The sequence below is a fragment of the Meles meles genome, chromosome 20 (genome assembly GCF_922984935.1).
Source record: "Meles meles chromosome 20, mMelMel3.1 paternal haplotype, whole genome shotgun sequence".
In the NCBI taxonomy this organism is placed as follows: domain Eukaryota; kingdom Metazoa; phylum Chordata; class Mammalia; order Carnivora; family Mustelidae; genus Meles; species Meles meles.
This window is the reverse complement of record NC_060085.1, coordinates 13,035,941-13,057,753: the sequence shown is the minus strand read 5'-3', so window position 1 is coordinate 13,057,753 and position 21,813 is coordinate 13,035,941. Positions and strand designations below refer to the sequence as shown.

Here is a 21,813-nt window from a genome sequence, read left to right as displayed (position 1 = left end):
CCGGGGCGGCCCGGCACGCCTCGGAGACAGCTGGGAGCTAAAGCGTGGTTATGAGAAGAAGTGCAGCGCGCCTTTCATGGCTGTGGCTCACGTTCCGCTTTTGGCGGTCTGCATGCTGAGGGTGGCGCTGGCCACTGTCTACTTCCAAGAGGAATTTCTAGACGGAGGTGAAGAGGCGACGCCCGTGGTGGTGGAATGGGGGCGTAAGCCAATAGCCGGAGTCACTAGTGGCCCCCGTCCATCACCGCGTGATTGGTGGTGGTGGAGCCTCAAAGCTTCGAAGCCTCAAGCCTCCCTCTCCTTCCCCCCGCCCAATACACCTTTCATGACTTAAGTGAACACTTTCAGCCCTAACCGCTGTTGTTTCCCCCCACAGAGCGCTGGAGGAACCGATGGGTGCAGTCCACCAATGACTCTCAATTTGGGCATTTTAGACTCTCGTCGGGGAAATTTTATGGCCATAAAGAGAAAGACAAAGGTTAGTGTAGGAATGGTGAGAACGTCGAGCTAAGGGTCACCCCCCACCACCACCACTGTAGCAGCCTTGCAGGATAGACGTGGCACAACCCCTCACACCTCTTACAGCCCGTTCACTGGCAGGAAAACTAAGGCTTGGATAAGGTCTGGCATTATTTTTTCTTTTTCCTTTCTTTACTTGCCCAAGATCGCCCCATTGGATACCAGCTGGTCTCATGAGTTTGGAGACCCCAGGTCTCTGACCTGCAAAGGGAAAAAGGTTAAGGGATATTTCTCATTTTTGTTTTCACTTTAAGAGGGAAAAAATGAGGTTAAAAGGTACATGTTGTCAGGTGCATAGATCTTAAGGGTACAGAAAGATGAGTGTTTACATCTATACACCCTGGTCAAGATAGGGAATATTTTCAGAGGTCCCCCTTGCACCCTCCACCTACCCCCCACCCCAAGTCAGTTCATTTCTGGTGGCAAGGATGACTTCTGTCTTCTCATTTCTGTTGATAAAAGGTGGACACACCACAACTTGTTTACCACCTGTTTTTTGCATAGATGGTGAGATAAGAATGATTTTTTACATTTTTTAATTGTTGGGGGAATATCAAAAGGGGAGTAGTATTTGTGTCATATAAAAATTACATAAAATTCAGTGAAATATACGAAATTTTAGGGTCCATAAGTAAAGTATTAATGGAACACAGTCCTGCCCATTCATTTACATAGAGCTATGGCTTTTTTTTGTGCTACAAAGGCAGTAAGTTGGGACAGAGACCATATGGCCCAGAAAGTCTAAAATATTTGTTCTCTGGCTTTGCAGAAAAGGTTTGCAGACCCCTGATTTATTTTATTTTTTTTTAAAGATTTTATTTATTTATTTGACAGAGAGAGATCACAGTAGGCAGAGAGGCAGGCAGAGAGAGAGAGGGAGAGAGGGAAGCAGGCTCCCTGCCGAGCGGAGAGCCCGATGCGGGACTCAATCCCAGGACCCCGAGATCATGACCTGAGCCGAAGGCAGAGGCTTAAACCACTGAGCCACCCAGGCACCCCCCAGACCCCTGATTTAGATGAAAAGTTTCCCTCTTCACCAACCTTCCACTCAACCTCCATCTTGAGTCTGTTACTGCAGGGTTGTCCTGTTGGCAGCTTCCAGTTTGCTACTATATATGCCTTGTTTTCTGTATTACATGTTGATCCAACGAGTTGATCAAAATTCAGCCCAGGGACACCTGGGGGGCTCAGTCAGTTAAGCTGCTGCCTTCGGCTCTGGGGTGGGGTCTCTTTCTGCCTCTGCCTGCCACTGCCTGTTTGTGCATGCTCTCTCTCTCTCTCTCTCTGACAAATAAATAAACAAATAAAATCTTTTTAAAAAAATACAGCCCAAAGGTCAAAAGTAGAGTGAAATTAGCAGGTAGTTCCATCAGGTTTATCCAAGGATAAGCATGTCCACTTAAGAGTCATTTGGGTTTTCCTCCATGCTGTTTTTTTTTCTTGTCCAGTCTGGGATCCCGAGGCTCTGTGTTTCGTTCACTCCGGCACACATCTACTGTGAGCACACATGGTCAAGGCACTGGGGATACTGGTTAATTTGCCTCCTTTCATTGTGGTCTTCCAGGACCTTCACACAGATGTGGTGGATGGGAAGATAAATAGAATTTAGTTGGACAGAGATGAGGAGTGTTGAGGCATGATGAAGGTGGCTGAGGAGGGTGGTGAGAGAGGGGGAGGTGGTGATTCTTAGCCTTAGGAATTGCTTGGTAGGTAAGAGGGTAGAGGAGGGGGGCAAGCGTATGAATTATTTGAGAAAAGGAAGGAGGAGAAGAGAATGGAAGAAAGAGAAAGATGAGTGTGGTAGTGAGCAGTTAGCCATGAGTTCAGGCTTGGACATATTGATAGAATATGAAAATGCCAAGGGCATTTATGATGGATCTCAAGGTTGGCAGGTACGGGGGGCAGGAATGTGGAGCAGAGAAGACTAGGTTATAGGAAGACGGCCTCTGTTTTCAAGTTTGTCTTCTTCTCCAATATAAGATAAGGATTTGGCATAGAGCCTAATGATACTGAAAGGGGGGAGGGTTAGTCTTGAAGTGAGCACTGAAACTTATAAAATATGAGATGATTCATGTGACAAAAGGGTATTTTTGTAAAAAGAGGACAGCTGTGGGCCAGCACATCCCATCAGTGAAGCACTTTTCCCAGGACAGTGCTCTGTACTCTGTCTACTGTAGTGTGTCTTAAGCAACTATATATATTTTTTTATGTGACACACACAGAGAGACAGTAAGAGAGCGAACACAAGCAGAGGGAGTGGGAGAGGAAGAAGCAGGCTTCCCTCTGAGCAGGGAGCCTGATGCTGGGCTTGATCCCAGGACCCTGGGATTATGACCTGAGCTGAATTTAGCCACTTAACGACTGAGCCACCCAGGCACCCTTTAAGCAACTGTTTTAAGATAGAATTCAAGAAAAGATGTGGGATGCTCTGTTTTGTTTTTTTTTTTTTAATTAAGTTGCTACACAAGCTTTATTGTATATTCCCACCCTTTCTTTGGAAGATGAAGCAAAATTAACTTTTCATCCATAATTAAGTTGCATATTTGTCATTTAAAGCTGAAGTGTCTCTTTAACTTAGGGCATGACAGTGGTGTATTGAGCACAAAAGCAACAGAGCATGGAAAGTTCCATAGCAGCAGAGAGCCTGTTACTGGTATACCTGTCATGTGTTACTGTGAAAATATGTTTCAGCCTCCAGAGTGACATAAGTTGTTATTATTGAGGGTGGGGAAAGGACGACCATTTAATTCCCGGCAGCACTGAGCGCAGTGTCATTCCCAATCCTTCATGAGTATTTTTTTGTTTGTTTGTTTAAAGGTCTGCAAACCACTCAAAATGGCCGATTCTATGCCATCTCTGCACGATTCAAACCGTTTAGCAATAAAGGGAAGACTCTGGTCATTCAATACACAGTAAAACACGAGCAGAAGATGGACTGTGGAGGGGGCTACGTTAAGATTTTCCCTGCAGACGTGGATCAGAAGAACCTGAACGGAAAATCCCAGTACTATATTATGTTTGGTGAGTTTAGATAGTACAAAACAACCATTTCTGGGGACTTTGAATCCTTCCACTTCATAAAATCCTGACTAAGACTTTGCCAAAATAGTATTGAGTATATCTAACCAAAGGTTTTTAGTACTGTTTAACCTAATTAATATGAAAAGACAACTATACCATCCTATTGTACTATTTTATTTGTTTATTTATTTATTTATTTATTTGACAGAGAGAGAGAGAGAGAGAGACAGGGAGAGAAGGAACACAAGAAGAGGGAGCAGCAGAGGGAGAAGGGAGGGAGGAGGGAGGAAGCAGAGGGAGAAGCAGACTCCCTGCTGAGCAGGCAGCCCAAAGTGCCACTCAATCCCAGGACCCTGAGATCATGACCGGAGCTGAAGGCAGATGGTTAACTGACTGAGCCCCCCAGGCATCCCTCTATTGTAACTTCTTTTTAAAAATTATTTATTTATTTGAGAGATAGAGTGTGAGTGGGGGAGGGAGGCAGAGAGAGGGAGAGAGAGAGAGAGAAAGGGAATCCTGAAACAGACTCCCTGCTGAGCATGGAGCCAGACATGGACTCAATCCCAGCACCCTGAGACCATAACCTGAGCTGAAATCAAGAGTTGGCTGCTTAATCGACTGAGCCCGCCAGGCACCCCCCATTATACTTTTGAGAAAGTTGGTCATTTAATATCAATGTAGTCCCTGGTACTTGGAGTTTATCAGGAGTCAGAAGACCTTGGCCAAGGGCCACATCAACCCATGGCCTGTTTGTTAAGCCCCATGAGCTGAGAATGGGTTTTAACATTTTTAATGATTAAAAAAACTGAAGGATAATGTTTTCGACAATGAAAATGAAAGGAAGGCCAAAATGTTTCTTCTCTAGCCCCTGCTGGCCCCTGGAACACTTTAAATATCTCCTGATAGCAGAAGTAATTGATTGAAAGTTGTGCTAGAATCAGGATGGGACCACTTTGGGCCACAGGAACAAGACATACCTGAAACGTATGGATTCAAAAAACTTTCAGAATGAAGAGGAGTCTGGGAAAATCGAGTAGGAAGCTTCAGGAATCCATCTCCCTACCTAGATAACAATCATAACAACAGGATCTGATGTAACTGTTTTGGAACTCTGAAGTCTATGGAAGGATTGCTCCTTCCAGGGGAAGAATGGGGAGTTTAATTTTGGTCAATTTCAGCTCCTAGCAGAGTGGATATACACATCTCCCATTTCAAGCCACAAGGCAGACAGCTATGCCTTGTATGTGTGTGTGTGTAGGAGCAGCCTACACACAGCTTGCCACAGAAATGGTGGGCAAAAAAGACCCTGTCCTCTAAATATCAGGGAACTGAGTTCTCATTGAGGATTGCTGCTTCTGATCACAGAGTTGCAAAGAGGTGAACAGTAGTTTTGTGTGCTATTGAAGTTAAACTGGTATAAATTCAAATTAGAGCATTATAACTTTAGGATGTTAAATGTAATCCATATGATAACCACAAAGAAATAGCTATAGAATATACACAAAATGAAATTAAAAAGGAATTCAAACATTTCCCTACAAAAACTCTACTAAAAAGAAGACAGCATTGCAGGAAATGAGGAACAGGAAAGCTGTAGGGCATATAGACAACAAATAGAGTGACAGAAGTGAGTCCCTTCTTATCAGTAATTAAATGTAAATGGATGAAAATCTCTAGTCAAAAGACAGAGATTGGCAGAATGGATAAAAACACATGAGCCAGAGGGGCACCTGGGTGACTCAGCTGGTTAAACATCTGCCTTTGGTTCAGATCATGACCCCAAGGTCCTGGGATCGAGTCCCACAACAGGCTCCTTGCTCAGTGGGGAGCCTGCTTCTTCCTCTGCGGCACCTGGGTGGCTCAGGGGGTTAATCCTCTGCCTTCTGCTAAGGTCATGATCCCAGAGTCCTGGGATCAATCCCCGCATCAGGCTCTCTACTCAGCAGGGAGCCTGCTTCTCCCTCTCTCTCTGCCTGCCTCTCTGCCTACTTCTGCCTACTGTGATTTCTCTGGCAAAGAAAGAAAGAAAGAAAAAAAGAAAGAAAGAATCTTAAAAAAAAAACAACACATGAGCCAACCATATGCATTCTACAAAACACTCATTTGAGATCCAAAGAAACACGTTGAAAGTGAACAGAAGGGAAAAGATATTCCAGGCAAATAGTACCCAAAAGAGAGCAGGGTGGCTATATTAATTTATATTCATATACTAATATAAATAGACCTTAAATAAATCAGAAAGGTTATAAGCATCAAAGGACATTACATATTAGTAACAAGGTCAATATAACAAGAAGCTGTAACAATTACAAACATCTACACTCCTCATGAACATCAAAATATGTGAAGCAAAACCTGGTAGAATTGAATGGAGAAGTGGACAGGGATTAGAGCAGAGATAAATGAAATCATGAATAGAAGAACAGAGAAAATCAGTGAAATCAAAACTTCTCCAAAAAGATCGACAAAATTTACAAAACCTTTAGCTAAATGGATTTAGCTAAATGGAAAAGGAGACTCAATTTACTAAAACCAGAAATGGGATGTTACTACCAATTCTACAGAAATAAAAATAATTGTAAGATAGTGCTAAGAACAGTTGTATACCCCAAAATTGGATTACCTTGATGAAATAGACAAATTCCTAGAAACACAAACCCTGCCAAGACTCTATCATGAAGAAATAGAAAATTCAAAGAGACTTATAAATAGTAAAGAGGGCAGTAAGCCAAACTCTCCAAAGAAAAGTCCTGAATCTGATGAATCTCTCATGAATTCTACCAAATATTTAAAGAAAAACTAATACCAATCCTTTTCAAACTTTACAAAAAAAATTGAAGGGGCGGGAACATGTATTTCCCAACTCATTCTATGAAGCCAGCATTATCCTGACACCAAAGCCAGACACTACAAGAAAAGAAAACTATAGAACAGTATGTTTATGGACACTGATGCAAAAATTCTCGAGAAAATACCCAAAAAGAATTCAGCAGCATATTAAAAAGGATTATATACCATGACCAAGTGGTATTTCTTCCTGGTCTGCAAGGATGATTTGAAATATGAAAATCAGTCAATATTATATGATACATCAACAGAATGAAAGAAAAACACATGATCATCAAAAATTTTATCATTTGAAGATAAAAAGTCGACAAACTAGGAATAGCAAGAAACTACTTCAATATAATAAAAACCATCTATGAAAATCCCACAGTAAACACACTCAGTGGTGAAAGACAAAGCTTTTCCCTTAAGATCTGAAACAAGGCAAGGATGCCCACTCTCCCTACTTCTATTCAACATAGTACTAGAAGTCCTAGCCAGAGCAGTTAGGCAGGAAAAATAAATACAAGTCATCCAAATTGGAAAGGAAGAAATAAAGTGATCTCTATTTGCAGATGATATGATCTTATACATAGAAGATCATAGGGATTACGCACGCGCGCGCGCGCACACACACACACACACACCGCCTATTAGAACTAATGAACGAATTCAGCAAAGTAGCAGGATACAAAGTCAACACCTAAAAAAAACAGTAGCATCCTATGAACAATGAACAATCTGATAGTGAAATTACAAACACAATTCCATTTATAATAGCATCTAAGATAGTAAAATACTTAGGAATTAAGCAAGGGGGGTGAAAAACTTGTACAGTGATAACTACAAAGTATTGCTGAAGGAAATTAAAGAAGATAGAAATAAATGAAAACATATCCCATGTTCATGGACTGGAAGACTCAATAGTGTTAAAATGTCTACACTGGACAAAGTAATCTACAGATTCTAAAGCAATATATAGATTCAGTCTAATTCCTATTAAAATTTCAATTACTTTTTTTGCAGAAATGGAAATACCCATTCTAAAATTCATATGGAATCTCAAGAGACCCTGAATAGCCAAAACAATCTCAAAAAAGAAGACCAAGAGGGTGCCTGGGTGGCTCAGTTGATGGGGTAACTGACTTTTGATTTCAGCTCAGGTCATGATCGTGGGGTCCTGGGACGGAGCCCTATTTTGGGCTCCTCGTTCAGTGGGGAGTCTGCTTCAGGATTCTCTCTTTTCCTCTGCCTCTTCCCCCATTTGTGCATGTGTGCACGCTCTCCCTCTCTCTCTCTCAAATGAATAAATCTTAAAAAAAAAAAAAGAAGACTGAAACTAGAGGACTTGAGTGTCCATCAGCAGATGCGTGGATAAACAAATGTAGTGTCCATACAATGAAACATTGTTTCGCCTCATAATGGAGGACAGTGCTGACACCTACTCCAATATGGATGAACCTCGAGGACATTATTCTAAGTGAAATAAGTGAGTCACAAAAAGACAAGTACTATACAATTCCACTTATTTTAGGTCCTTAGAATAGTCAAAATTATAGAGATAGAATATGGAATGGTGGCTGCCAGGGTGAGAATGAGGGTTATTCATGGGTGTAGAGTTTCAGTGTTACAAGGTGAAAAGAGTCGGGGGATGGGTGGTGATGATGGCGGCACAATGATGTGAAGGTATTTAATACCATTGAAGGTACACTTAAAAATGGTTAAGGTGGTAAATTTTATGTTTATTTTACCACAGTTTTTAAAAAGTGAAGAAAACGGAATGGAAATACGGTTTTAGAATATCCATCAATAATTCAAGTGCGGAGAATCGTTTTTTAAAATTCTCTTCTTGTGGTGTGGATGTCTTGCAGAAGTTTTCTTTGTCATCATTTTGCCATGCTTATCTGTGAATTTATCATGATCAGCATCAGGCTTCAGACCTCACGTTTGTGTACACTGCTGGTCATAGTGTGACACAGAAGTAGACTGAATAGGGGCGCCTGGGTGGCTCAGTCGGTTAAGCGTCTGTCTTGGGCTCAGGTCATGATCCCAGGGGCCTGGGATTCCGCATCCCCTGCTAAGCAGGAAGCCTGCTTCTCCCTCTCCCTCTGCCTCCCTCTCCCTCTCCTGCTCTGCCTGCTTGTGCACACACACTCTCTCTTGTGTCAAATAAATAAATATAATCTTTTAAAACAAAAAAGAAGTAGAGAGAATAGATGTTACTAGATTATTTATTGGATTTGGATGTAATCCTGCCTTGTCTCGGAGGGTAAGGTGACTTTTCCAAGGCCACAGAATTACATAGACCCAGTTTCCACCAACTGCACAGTCCCCGACCTCTCCCCACTTCTTTCTACTCTGCCATGCCTCCCATTTACTCTTGAATTTAAAATCTGGAATGGAGAAAGTCTTTATTTTGATTTAAAAGGAAATCAAAGTGGCTTGGTTTGGGTTATTATTATTCCCTTAAAATGGGATGGCAGAGATATCTGGCAAAAAAAAAAATATATTACCTGTGGAATCAGAGATGCTTTCACAAGTATTTCATTTAGTTAGGTTTGGTAAACAAAAACACCACAGACGCTAGCTAGAATCCCCATCTTTTAATTATATATAACGTGTCTTCTACATCTGAATTGTGAAGCAGCTTACTTTGGAGGAAAAAAGAAAAGCCAGGTAAACTATCTGTATTATTTTTGCTTTTAATTCAGTTGCATTTTATTTTTTTTAAAGATTTTATCTATTTGAGAGAGAGAGAGAGAGATAGTGAGAGAGAGTATGAGAGGCGAGAAGGTCAGAGGGAGAAGCAGACTCTCCATGGAGATGGGAGCCCCATGCGGGACTCAATCCCAGGACTCCGGGATTGCGACGTGAGCTGAAGGCAGTTGCTTAACCAACTGAGCCACCCAGGCACTCTCAGTTACATTTTAGTTAAACCCAGTGTGTCACTGTTAGAACACTTCCCCGTGATGCCTCAGCTCTAGCCTTTGGTATGAGGGCAGCTTGCTAAGGCTTGTGATGTTGAAGGGAAAAAGAGAAGTTGGGCCATTGCCAGGGGCCTTACAAATGCAATCTTAGATTATGTCTAAACCGTAGGAAACCAGTAACAGGGCTTCCATTTTGCAAATAAAAAAACGGAGGCGGGCTCCTAGGTGACTTAGTCATTTAAGCATCTACCATCCGCTCAGGTCATGATCTCAGGGTCCTGGGATCCGGGCTCCCTGCTCAGTGGGGAAGCTGCTTCTCCCCCTCTCTGCTCATGTTCTCTCTCTCTCTGTCTCCATCAAATAAATAAATAAAATCTTGAAAAACAAAAACAACAACTAAGGCTCAAGGAGGGAGGGGGGCTGGGTGGCTCAATAGGTTAAGCATTTAAGCTTCCGGCTTGGGCTTAGGTCATGGTGTTGGGGTGTGAGCCCTGTGGCAGGCTCCCTGCTCAGTGGGGAGTCTGCTTCTCGCTCTCCCTCTCCCTCTGAATCTCCTCCTGCTCATTGCCCCCCGCACCCCTCCATTCCCCCCACCCCCACCCGCGCTTAATCTCAAACAAATAATATCTCAAAAGAAAAACCAAAACAAAATCTGAAGCTCACAAAGATTAAACTTCCTTGCCCAAAGGCAGGTCAGCCTGTTTAGAGCCCTTCTGTCTACCCCATTTCCTCATAAAAATACATTATGCGCATAAATATTTTATGATCGCTGTTAACGGAAAATGTCCAGATTTTCCGGTCATGTCTGGGCATGTTCTGAAGCTTAATTTAATATTTAAAACATGTAGGTGCTTAGAAATAGGAGAATTCTGCCCACTTTTGAAGGAAGAATTTCGTGTTTTAATCCCCAGGTAATAGCTTTTCATACAAATAGTTCGCATAGTATAGCTTTTGTTTTAAAAATTGAACTGGGATGTTTTCCAGTAATAAGACGAAAAGGAAATTACACAAACAAGCATCCTCTGAGAACTCAGGGCGTAGACATGGATGCTGCTTCCAAGTTCAATGTCACATCCACTCTGGCAAATTGATAATATCCTTCAAGTAATTATGTGCAGCCTGGATCTCTCTTATTCTGAAGGTTCATCACTGCTAGTTCTAGAAAAAAAATCTCAGTCATCTGCTTGTGTTTACAGAGCCTCACAGAATCCCTGGGGGCGGGTGCAGTCCTGGGTTAGTGGATGTGGTGGAATTTGATTTGAGACAGACGGATGCTCTAGTACATTCCTAAGGCTTAAGGTCAATAAAGCAGAAGCGGGATCATTCCAAATATCCCCAGAAGGTTTGACACATTTTCCAGATCTCCCGCAAACCTTGTTTAGTATATTAAGAAAACCTTAATCTGAATATGTGTGTGTTGTCTTGGCACATAATAGGAACAAATACTGAACTTCTCTATATTAAATGCTTTACACCCATTAGCCCATCTAATTGGCAAAAGTAGCTGTGGTTGATTCACATCCCCATTTTAGAGAACAGGACACAGGCATGAGGATTGCAAATACGTTTTCCCACAGTGAATGAGAGCAGGAATCCCAGCCAGCTAGTCCATCCCTGAAGCCCTCACCTGGGCACAGGGCACCTCTCAGAGCTTCAGAGTGAGCCCAAGCCTCGGACAGCACGTCAGGAATGCTTCCTGTTAAATCCTTTTTAACTGTTTTGACTGTTCAATCCTTTTCTTACTCACTTTTTTATTTGACTTTTACTTGACTCCAAAGGTGTCGCTGTCCATTTCAGTATCCATGCCAAAGTCTGATGATTCCTGCACATGCAAGCTTCTGGTCCTCGCAGCTTACTTCAGGGGAATGAATGGTTGGGAGTTTCCCGTGGTGACGCATTAGCGAAGGAAATTGAGTACAGCTTGTATTTTTTTTTTTTTTTTGTAGGACCTGATATTTGTGGATTTGATATCAAGAAAGTTCATGTTATTTTACACTTCAAGAATCAGTATCACTCAAACAAGAAATCAATCAGGTGTAAGGTAAATGCTTTTGTACTCAAATCTGGAATTGTGTTAGCTCTTCCTGATAACCTAAATTTAGAGAAAATAGTTTTGGTTTTAAGATACTGAACTGAGCCAGGAATGGATCTTAGCAACACACCCCCGTCCCTTGGTTTCCAGTTTACCAGGCTCATTAGAGACACTTACATACCCTGTTGGCTTGTTTTCTGAAGTGTGTACCCATCGGGAGGGCAGACACACTTTTTACTGCGAGCTGCACTATAATTTGCCTTGTAAGGGTTACAGCAGCAGAATCACATTTCTGCTGTATCCATCCTCATGAAGGAATGAAATAAATATTCAGCATGGGGGGAAAAAGTCTTAGAGAAATTAATCTTCAAAATACCAAAGCATTCAGAAACAGGAATGTTTCTGAAATGAAAGCATACTTTCTTACTTTCTACCATGGATCCTGTGAAAATAACACTTTCTGCCTTGGGGCCAACTTTATGACTCCACGGCCCAGCCCAGGACTTCTCCAAATACACAACTTGCGTCAAGTCCCTGGCTGTGGGCCCATGGTGGGGGGGGGGTACACTCCCTGAAGCAGCCCCTCCATTTGAAGGTAGCGGCCAGGAAGCAGGGACCTGTCCCGTGGGGTCCCCGCAATGCCCAGAGCTCCAATATGGGAAGCCTTCACAAATCTGGGTGAATTTGGGCGGGGGGCCAGAGTGTGTTTCGAGAGCACATTGATGGCATGGAGGGAAAGTGTCCATAACCACCCCTTCTTCAGTCCTGACCCAAGCTGCTGGGGGGTCTTCATTCTCCCCACAGAGCCCCAGTGACTTCCATCAACAGCATGGTTCCCACCCACTAACTTGGTGGCTTCAGAGGATCATCGGGTCCCCTCTACACGGAGAGGCCCAACATCCTCCTGCAGGGCGTGAGAGAGAGAGCTCGAAACCCATCTCAGTGCATAGGTTTTATACCTGATTCCCCAGAAATTGTTCACTTGTGCATCAGGTATGGGGAGAGAGCAGGGGTGACGCCAATATAGGTTGTGAAGCCTGGCCTGGACCGTGCTGGGGACGTTAGAGCAGGATCTGCTCAGGTCAGCCACCCTAGGGGGCCCCCCCGAGTGACACCCGCAGGCTGATGACACACTCAGACAGGTGCTATTTCGGCTACCTGTTAGAAGAATAAAATGCTTCTGTTGAAGGAGCACTGACTCACAGCGGGTAGCCGGCGTTCTGTGCCGCTGTGAAGGAACGGCCGGGGACCTCCCCTGCAGGCAGTGGTCAGCCCTCAGGAGTCTGCGAGGAGGGGGTCAGATCTGCATGTTAGAAGAATACCTTGGAGACTGTCTCTGTGGAGGAGGGGTGGAGGGACAGAGTGATCAGTAGGCAGGGAGAAGGCTAAGGCTTCAGCGGGATGCAGAACAGGGAGACCGTCTGGGCAGATATTTCAGGGGCAGGACCTAGAGGACTTCACGATATTGGGAATGTGAGTCCTGGGGATATGGACCATGACTCTCAGCAGCCTGCCCTTAATCATTAGGAAAAGCAAAGACCAGTAAGGAGGCCAGGGCACACTCGGGAGTTTTGACTGGAACTATCAGTTGTGAAATCCCAGCAGACATCCAGGTAGAGGTGTCCAGTAAGTTGCTGGAAACTGTGGTCTGAAGCTCAGTCGGGATTAAAGATCCTACTTTGGATCCATTGTGTATGTGTGGGGGTGGATGTTATCCCTCAGGGGGCCCAGCACTTGTGGTTAGATCCTGGAAGGTACCAACAACCTGGCCAATGAGCCCAAATTCGAAATTAGGAAAGGTGAATGGAGACTAAAATGGGCAGAGAGCATTGGGAGAAGCGTGTCCTCAGCTGTCCCAGCAAACTACAGAGGTTGGGAGGGACACCGAGCAGACAGAGCCATCAGCCATGGTGTGGACAGCAGCACCCTGTCCCTCAGGGCAGAGCAGAGGGGTACCAGAGAAGCTTTACCTTTGGCTCTTAGCAAAGGGAGGGGCCTCCTGACAGAGCCTTCAAGCTGCTGGGGCAGTGGTTCCCAAAGCTGAGCAGCTTCAGCATCTCTGGATACAGCAGGTCAGGCTGATCTGGGAATGGATGTTTCCTAGGCCTTTCCCCAATGATAACGATTCTCCCCGGCCCCACTTTTAGAACTGACTGCTGCTGGAGCACGGTGCAGGAGTCCCCTTTGCTGAGACAGGCAGGCACGTGCTGGACACCCCCAACCTCCCCGGCACCCACCATCCACCTTCCATCTCTCACTTATTGGATGCTTGCTGAATGCTTCCCTTGGGTCTGGCCTGAGGCCTTAACTATGACCAAGAGAGGCACCAGGCTTGCCCTTGCAGAGCCTAAACCGTTGGACAGCTCAGAACATTAGAAAGTTCTCTCCTGTGTGCAAAAATAAACTGGGCTTCATTTGGTGTCTTCGGAGTACAGAAGAGGAAGCTGTTTCCCACATAATTTTTCATAAACAGAGCAGTTCCCTCGGTGTGTACCCACCACCCTGTCATAACCGCCTGTGGGCAACAAGGGCGGAGCCATCGTCTACACAAAAGGAAGAAAGCCGCTCAGGCCTGCTTGAGGAAGTTTTGTACAAAGGGGGGGGGGATTTCTTCTGCAAGACCCATTTTTTAGTCAAGTTGACCCCCGTCCCTAGAACCTCTCTCCTTGCTCTTTATAGCAAGGCTTTGAAGACTTAAACCATGTAGGTAGACCTGCCCCGAGACATCAAGGGTCTCATCGTTATCCTTTCTCCCCTTAAAATGTGCAGGTTGACGGCTTTACACACCTCTATGCTCTGATTTTAAGACCAGACCTCACTTACGAAGTGAAGATCGATGGTCAGTCGATTGAATCCGGCAACATCGAGTATGACTGGAACTTAACGTCACTTAAGAAAATGGAGAAGTCCTCTGCAGAGTCCAAGGATTGGGACCAGGCTGAAGGCGACAAATCCCAGGTGTGGATTTATCCCAAACAGCTCTAGAGAGGGCGCCAGTGAAGTGTGTCTGTACTTGGGTGGGACTGCTACACGGGTGGTGATCGCGAGGTCCACATTATCACAATCAGAGTGTCCTCCCCCAGAGGGCTCCTGGGTGGCTCAGTCCGTTAAGTGTCTGACTCTTGATTTCAGCTCAGGTGGTGGTCTCAAGGTTGTGAGACTGAGCCCTGCATTGGGCTCCACGCTGGGCATGGAGCCTGCTTCAGATTCTCTCTCCCTCTACTCCCCTCCCCCTGCCCCCAGCTCACACACTCTCTCTCTCTGTTAAAATAAATAAATAAATCTTAAAAATCGATCTTTCAAAAGAAAAAAAGTGTCCTCTCTGGAACATTTGCCACTGAAACCGGCCACACGGGTACTGTGGAAGAGTTTCAGAATATTTGAGATGAAAGCAAGTAAGTTTTTTTTTAACCAATTTTTTATTCTACAAAAAGGATAATACATCAGCAACCTTTATAAAAATGATTTTTTTTGGTTATTCTGAACCTGAACATAAAGTATTTTTTGAGCCTTGCCCTTGTGACTGACAAGCAAGAATCCGTTAACGTAACCACTATGCATTAGTTTCCTAGGGCTGCCATAAGATACCACGAGGTGGGTGGCTTAAAGTGACAGAAATGTATTCTCGCACGGTTCTTGAAGGCAGAAGGCAGAAATCCAGGTGTCGTCAGGGTCACAGTCCCTCTGAAGTATCCAGGTCCAGCTTCTGTTGCCTCCCAAGCTCCTGGGCTGGTAGACCTCTGGCTCTGCCTCCGTCTCCCGGTGGCCTTCTCGTGTCTCCGCTCTCTCTCTCTTAGAGATCTTTGCCCTTGAATGTAGGGCCCACCTGGATAATCCAGAGTGACCTGCCTCGAGATCCTTACCTGAATTACATCTGCAGAGATCTTTGTCTCAATAGAAGCTCGCATTCCCAGATTCCAAGGTTTAGGATGCATACAAACCGTCCCTGGGAACCACCACTCAACCCACCACGAGCTCCTTTCTGTCTTGTTTTGCTTGTTTTGTTTTCAGTTTATGTTTATTTGTTGTTGAAGCATTTTGTTTTGAATATCAAACTCCGCACCAAACCCATGAGCCGTTTGTCTTATGACAGTTGTCTTTGCCATAACTGAAAGTTCTGGACTCAGAGTGTGTGTGTGTGTGTGTGTGTGTGTCTTTTAAAGATTTATTCATTTATTTGACAGAGAGAGAAAGAGAGCATGAGTGGGAGGGGCAGAGGGAGAGGGAGAGAGAATCTGAGGCAGACTCCCTCCCCGGCACAGAGCCTGACTCGGGCTCGATCTCACGATCCTGAGATCACGACCTGAGCCGAAACCAAGAGTCGGTCCCTTAACTGACTGCACCCCTGGCGCTCCTGGACTGTGTTTACAATTAATTTCTGGACTAAAACTGACCCATGGCCCTGCTGTCTGACCATCAAATAAGTCATCATGGACAGTGTAATCAGGAAAGCAAAAGAACAAAGTTTCTCCCTCCCTCCCTTACCTTCAAAACAGACCAGAGCAGTAGTTTTCACCTGGAAAGAGGACTTACTGTAACAAGGCACAGGACGGCAAAGAAAATCGATCTGGCTGCTCAGAAGACACCGGTATTGGGATGAAAGTACCGGCCACCTGGGTGCTGGCTAGCCACTCTGTGTGTCTCAGGGCTGAGCGTCTGTGAGCCGGCTCCCTCGTGGGGCCTAATCAGCTTCCCAGAAGGGGCCTCCAGACTGGCTGTGTTTGGTCCATATGTCTGGTTCCATGTGAGTTCCTCAACAAATGAGTTTGTGGTGGTGTAATGATTTCGTCACCTACAATGTAGGGAGCCAACTGCCCAGATTGAATTGAAACCATTTCCTGGTCCCAGCACAAGCGCGAGCGGCTCATCATTGCTGGTTGGGTTGGGGGCAAAATGCTGTAGGAGAGGCGACCAAATCCTCAGTCACTGAGAAGTCAGTCATTGAGAAGTAGTGTGTAATATGGAAAAGCCACAGTCTGAATGCAAAATATTACTATTTTTCCACTGTTCTAAAAGAGAAAGCATCATTGGAGATAATGTTTATGCGTTTATATTAATATTGTATCTTTATATCTATATTTATTTATATATTTTATATATTTACATTAATATTTACTCAAACATTTGTAATAATACGTAACTATTAATAAAATCATAAAGTAATTTATAAACATTTATAATAAATGTGTTAATATGTTAATATTTAGATAAACACAAATCCATAGCATCTTTTCCTCATCCATTTCTTCAACAAGTATTTGTTCGACATCTACTAAACCACATATATATGTAGCGATGTGTATCTATGTATATATGAGTACATATGGGAGTATATGGTGTTATGTGTACATATATGACTGTGTACATGTATGACACGCGTGTATTCTACAAGCATTGTATGCATGGGTGTCCATGTGCATTGTACACACACATATGTGCGCGTATGTATCATGTGTATCTGTGTACAGTGTGACTGTTCATATGTATATATAGAAGGTCTATACACCATAACTGCTTTCCTCCTGCTCCCCAGCAGTCCTCAGGTAAGTTCTGGAAGCTTTCCTGGTTGTCCAGCCTCTCTCTCTGGAACATTCTGCATATGACTGCTATGTAGAAGGTCAGACCACCTAAGCAGCAGTGACTGTGTACCCCTTCTCCCCCATCGTCACTCTTGTCCTATCATTTTTTTAAAAGATTTATTTATTTGAGAGAGAGAGAAAGAGCATGAACACGAGTCGGGGGAGGGACAGAGGGAAAGGGAGAGAGAGACGTTGTCTCCCCACTGAGTACAGAGCCCAATGCAGGGCTCAATCCCAGGACCCTTAGATCATGACCAGAGCTGAAACCAACCGTCAGCTGCTTAACCGATGAAGCCACACAGGCTCCCCTTGCCCCTCATTTAACTTTAGCCACTATTTTGAGTTTTGCTCACTCTCGTTCCTCTCACCAGCTTGGGGAGTGTGGTGTAATCACGCCAAGGCTTAGGGAGAAAATCCCAGCTGTGTGTGGCCCCAAAACCCTCGGTGGGACTGGGAACCCTGAGCACTCGGCCCTTTGACCACCAAATTGATGGGGAAATTGTGACCAGGGCCACGGGCCCGCTCCTGCCTCTTGGTAGCTTCTTTTCTCAAATCTGGGAATCGATTTTTTTCTTACATTTTAGGACTGGGAGAAGCATTTTTTGGATGCCGGTGCCAGCAAGCCAAGTGACTGGAACAGTGAGCTAGAGGGGGACTGGCAGGGGCCAATGCTGCAAAAGCCTCCGTACCAGGTGCGTGACATCCTCTCCCTGCGATTCCCGGGGATGCCCCTCCCACCCTCCTGCACCACTTAGAGTTTGTTCTTGCAGGACGGCCTGAAACCAGAGGGTATAGACAAAGACGTTTGGCTGCACCAGAAGATGAAAAACAGCTATTTAACAGAATACGACCTCTCCGAATTTGAGAACATCGGTGCCATTGGCCTGGAACTTTGGCAGGTCACGTGGTTTTTAATTTGCTGTAGTTTGAGAACTCTGAACTTCAGCCTAAACTCCTTCGTTCACATAGCTCGTACTCCTTGAGCTCCTACGATGTGCCTGCCCCCTGGCCCCAGACCCAAGACACATAGCCAGGGAGAAAATAGACATCTTTCTGCCCTCTAGACACCTTCTATCTCCCTCCCTGGGAACCCGTCACTCCTCTGCTTGGGTAGGGCTACCGCTGCTGACCGAGCCCTACTTTGCACAGTAAGGTTCTCAGGCAGCAGTTGGCAACCATCATGGAATGCTCGAGTCACTTGGGTGCTCTTCCAAGTCTTCATGCCCAGGTAGCACCGGGGACCAGATAAATCAGCATTGTGTGAGTGAGGCCAGGCATCAGGAGTTTCTAAAATATTGTTGGTGACCCCAGTATGCACCTAAGTTTGAGAACGAATGCCTTGGAGGGAGTGGACGTTTTAGAAATGGGTTTAAACACCTGCTACTGTCGAGAGCACTGAGCCAAATGCAACCGTTTCTTGGTGGAAAGCTGCCATATTCCTCACATCAGTAAGAAAGCCTCATTTTCATCCACAGGTGAGATCAGGAACCATCTTCGATAATTTCCTGATCACAGATGACGAGGAGTATGCTGAGAATTTTGGCAAGGCTACTTGGGGGGAAACAAAGGTACGGTAAACGCAGTGAACTTCTCATTCATTATTCACTTATTTCTGTAGTTGAGCTGAACATATAGGAAAGGGCTCGACGGGTTTTCAGTAGAAAACCCACCCAGATCAAGATGCAGATACAAAACGTTAGCCAGGTTCCAGGAACAACCTCCCGCCCCCCTCCCAGCTGCCACCAACCCCCAAAGAAACGACCACCATATGTCCAATTAACCTCCTTTTGAAATTCATATAAATGGAGCCATCCAGTATGTACTCACTCAGGCAGTGCTGTGGGGCTCATATTATCAAATACGGCAGTGGCTCGTTTTTAGTGGGTGAATATTCCAGAACATAGGTCTCTGTTCTCTGTTGATGCAGCTTTGGATTGTTTCCAGCTTGTGGCCTCGTGAATAAAGCTGTTACCATCATTCCTGTGCATGCCCAGGAGAGGGACAGGCTGGGTCACCAGGTGCCACACAGCCAAACAGTTTTCAAGGTGTCATCCTATTTTCTGTTCCCTCGCGCAGTAGATGAGAGTCTTGGTTTATGCCGTAGCTTTGGCTATGCTGGGTATCATTGTCAGTTGCTGACAAGTCAGATTTCCTGAAGTATAATTTACATACCATAAGACTTACCCTTTCTTGGTGTAGAGGCCCGTGAGTTTTGACAAACGAATACAGTTGTGAAACCACCAACAGAAATCCAAATGCAGAAGAGTGCCACCACCCCCAAAGTCTCCTTGGGCCCTTTGGAGCCAAACCTTCTCCCACTCAGGGCCTCCCACTGATCCGGTATCTGTCCCTACTATCTTGCCTTTCCCAGAGTGTCCTATAAATGGATTCATCTAGTGTGCAGTCTTTTTCTTTTTCTTTTTTTAAGATTTTATTTATTAATTTGTCAGAGAGAAAGAAAGAAAGAGCACCAGCAGGGGGAGCCGCAGGCAGAGGGCTGAAGCAGGCTCCCTGCTGAGCGAGAAGCCCAATGTGGGACTGCATCCCCAGACCCTGGGATCATGACCCGAGCTGAGAGCAGGCACTCAACCAACTGAGCCGCCCAGGCTTCCCTGGCATGCAGTCTTTTTGAGCCTGCTTCTCAAGCATGATGTGTCTGGGGCCCATGGTGTTGCTGGGGGATCAGTGAGCAGTTGGTTTCTTCGAACTGCTGAGTCCTTTTATCTGTTCCGGCGACAGACAACTGGGTTGTTTCCAGTTTTTGACATATGAACAAAGCTCTTATAAATATTTGCTTACGGTTTTTGAGTGTGGATGTGTGCTTTTAGTTCTCTGAGATAAATAGCCAGGAATAGCCGCGTCCTACACTAGAAGTGTAGCCCCATAAGAAACTGCCGGGTTCTTCCCAGAGGGGCTGCGCTTTCTCGCATCCTCACCGGCGCTGGGGATTGTGGGTTACTCTAGGTGTGTAGTGGTATCTCCGGTTTTAGTTCTGTTGCCCTGATGGCAAATGAAGGTTAGCACTGTTTTATGGCTTTTGTGGCCATTTGGACATCCTCTTTTGCGCAATGCCTGTGTTTTATTGCTTTAATTGAAGTAGAGTTGGCATACAGTATTATATTGGTTTCGGGTGTACAACAGCGATTCAATATGTGTATACATTAGGAAACGCTTGCCATGATAAATCTAGCTACCATCTGTCACCATATGAAGTTATTACAATATTGTTGACTGTATTCTCTATGCTGCACATGACATCCCCATGACGTATTTATTTTGCAATTGCAAGCTTGTACTTTTTAACCCCCTTCACGCATTTCACCCACCCCTCCACCCTGCCTCTGGCAACCATCCATGTGTTCTCTGTTTCTCTGAATTCGTTAAAAAAACAAAACAAAACAACATTCCAGGGGCACCTGGGTGGCTTAGTGGGTTAAGCTTCTGCCTTTGGCTCAGGTCATGGTCTCAGGATCCTGGGATCGAGCCCCCACATCGGGCTCTCTGCTCAGCAGGGAACCTGCTTCCCTCTTTCTCTCTCTGCCTGCCTCTCTGCCTACTTGTGATTTCTGTCTGTCAAATAAATAAATAAATCTTATCTTAAAAAGAAGAAAATAAACACATTCCACTAAAGAGAGAGATCGTATGGTATTTGTTTTTATTTCCTATGGCCGTTGTAACAAATTACCACAAACTGGCTGGTTTGAAACAACACAGATTTATCATCTCACTGTTCTGGAGGCCAGAAGTCCAAAATCAATATCATTGGGCTGAAATCAAGGACTCAGCAGGGCCACACTCCCTCCAAAGGCTCTAGGCTCCTTCCTTCGCCTCTTGCGGCCTCTGGTGGCTCCTGGTGTTCCTTGGTTTGTGGCCATCTGGCTCTAAATTCTGCCTCTGCCTTCATACGGTCTTCTCCTCTTGTGTCTGTGTGTATGTCGAATCTCTCTCTCCCTGTCTCCTATGAGGACACCTGTGATGGAATTTAGGGCCCAGGGTAATCCTCGCATCTCAACATGCTTAACTTAATCATATTTGCAAAGACCCCTTTCCCAGAGAAGGTCACATTTATAGATTTCAGCGATAAGGGCCTGGCATCTTTGGGGGCTCTTCCAAGCCACCTCCAGGCAGTGCAGAGGCCTGCAGGAAGGCAGGAGCCGGCAGACACCCTGTCCACCTGGAAATATAACCCCAGTGGCTAATGTCTCATGTCTCTGTTTCTTTCTCCAAGGGCCCAGAAAGGGAGATGGATGCCATACAGGCCAAGGAGGAAGTGAAGAAGGCCCGTGAGGAAGACGAGCAGGAGCTGCTGATGGGCAGGTTTGGTGGGCAAGAAAACACTTTCCGGAGATTTCACAGGAGGGACGAACTTTAATCATTCCCACCCCAGATAAAGATGACTGGTAAAACCTTGTTTCTGCTTTAATCTCCATGTCAAAATGCAAATGTCAACATATGTGGTAATTTGTCCAATTTTCTTTGAGAATGTTCCTATGCTTCTCAATGGGGTTGGTCTGGTGTTCCCTGAGCCCCACCCCTGGGCACCGAGATGTCTTCTCTTGACAAACCTGAGTACTAGAAGCCAGGGAAGGCCAGTGGGGGTCTGGCCAAAAATATGAGGTTCTTTGCTTAGCCCCCAGAATGTTTTAGAAATAAAAATTGGGAAAACTTACCATGAAAAAGGAGAAATGATGCCTTATTTCTTCGGGCTGCAAATTACTAACAGCATACGCTAACCTTTTCCAACATGAAACCTTTACACAACGTCATTCATGCAGAAAGGTTCAGCAGGCTTCACTGGTATACTGGTTATTTTGAAGAACCCAGGTCTGTGTGCACAGACTTTTGTTGTGCCATAAAGAAGCCACTGCCTCCTTTCCCTCACCCTGTGACCCACTTCTGTGGCCTTTTG

General features: G+C 44.9%; 1 protein-coding gene across 1 annotated transcript; it reads left to right on the top strand.

Moving 5' to 3' along the window:
• Positions 1-44: 44 nt before the first annotated feature.
• Positions 45-21,550, top strand: CALR3 (calreticulin 3). The gene is made up of 9 exons (XM_045991643.1): positions 45-167; positions 377-478; positions 3,337-3,540; positions 11,240-11,334; positions 14,095-14,283; positions 17,489-17,596; positions 17,675-17,803; positions 18,380-18,472; positions 21,133-21,550. Exons 1-9 carry the CDS (start codon positions 77-79, stop codon positions 21,274-21,276), a joined length of 1,155 nt encoding a protein of 384 aa, XP_045847599.1. The 5' UTR covers positions 45-76; the 3' UTR covers positions 21,277-21,550.
• The last annotated feature ends 263 nt before the right edge of the window (positions 21,551-21,813 follow it).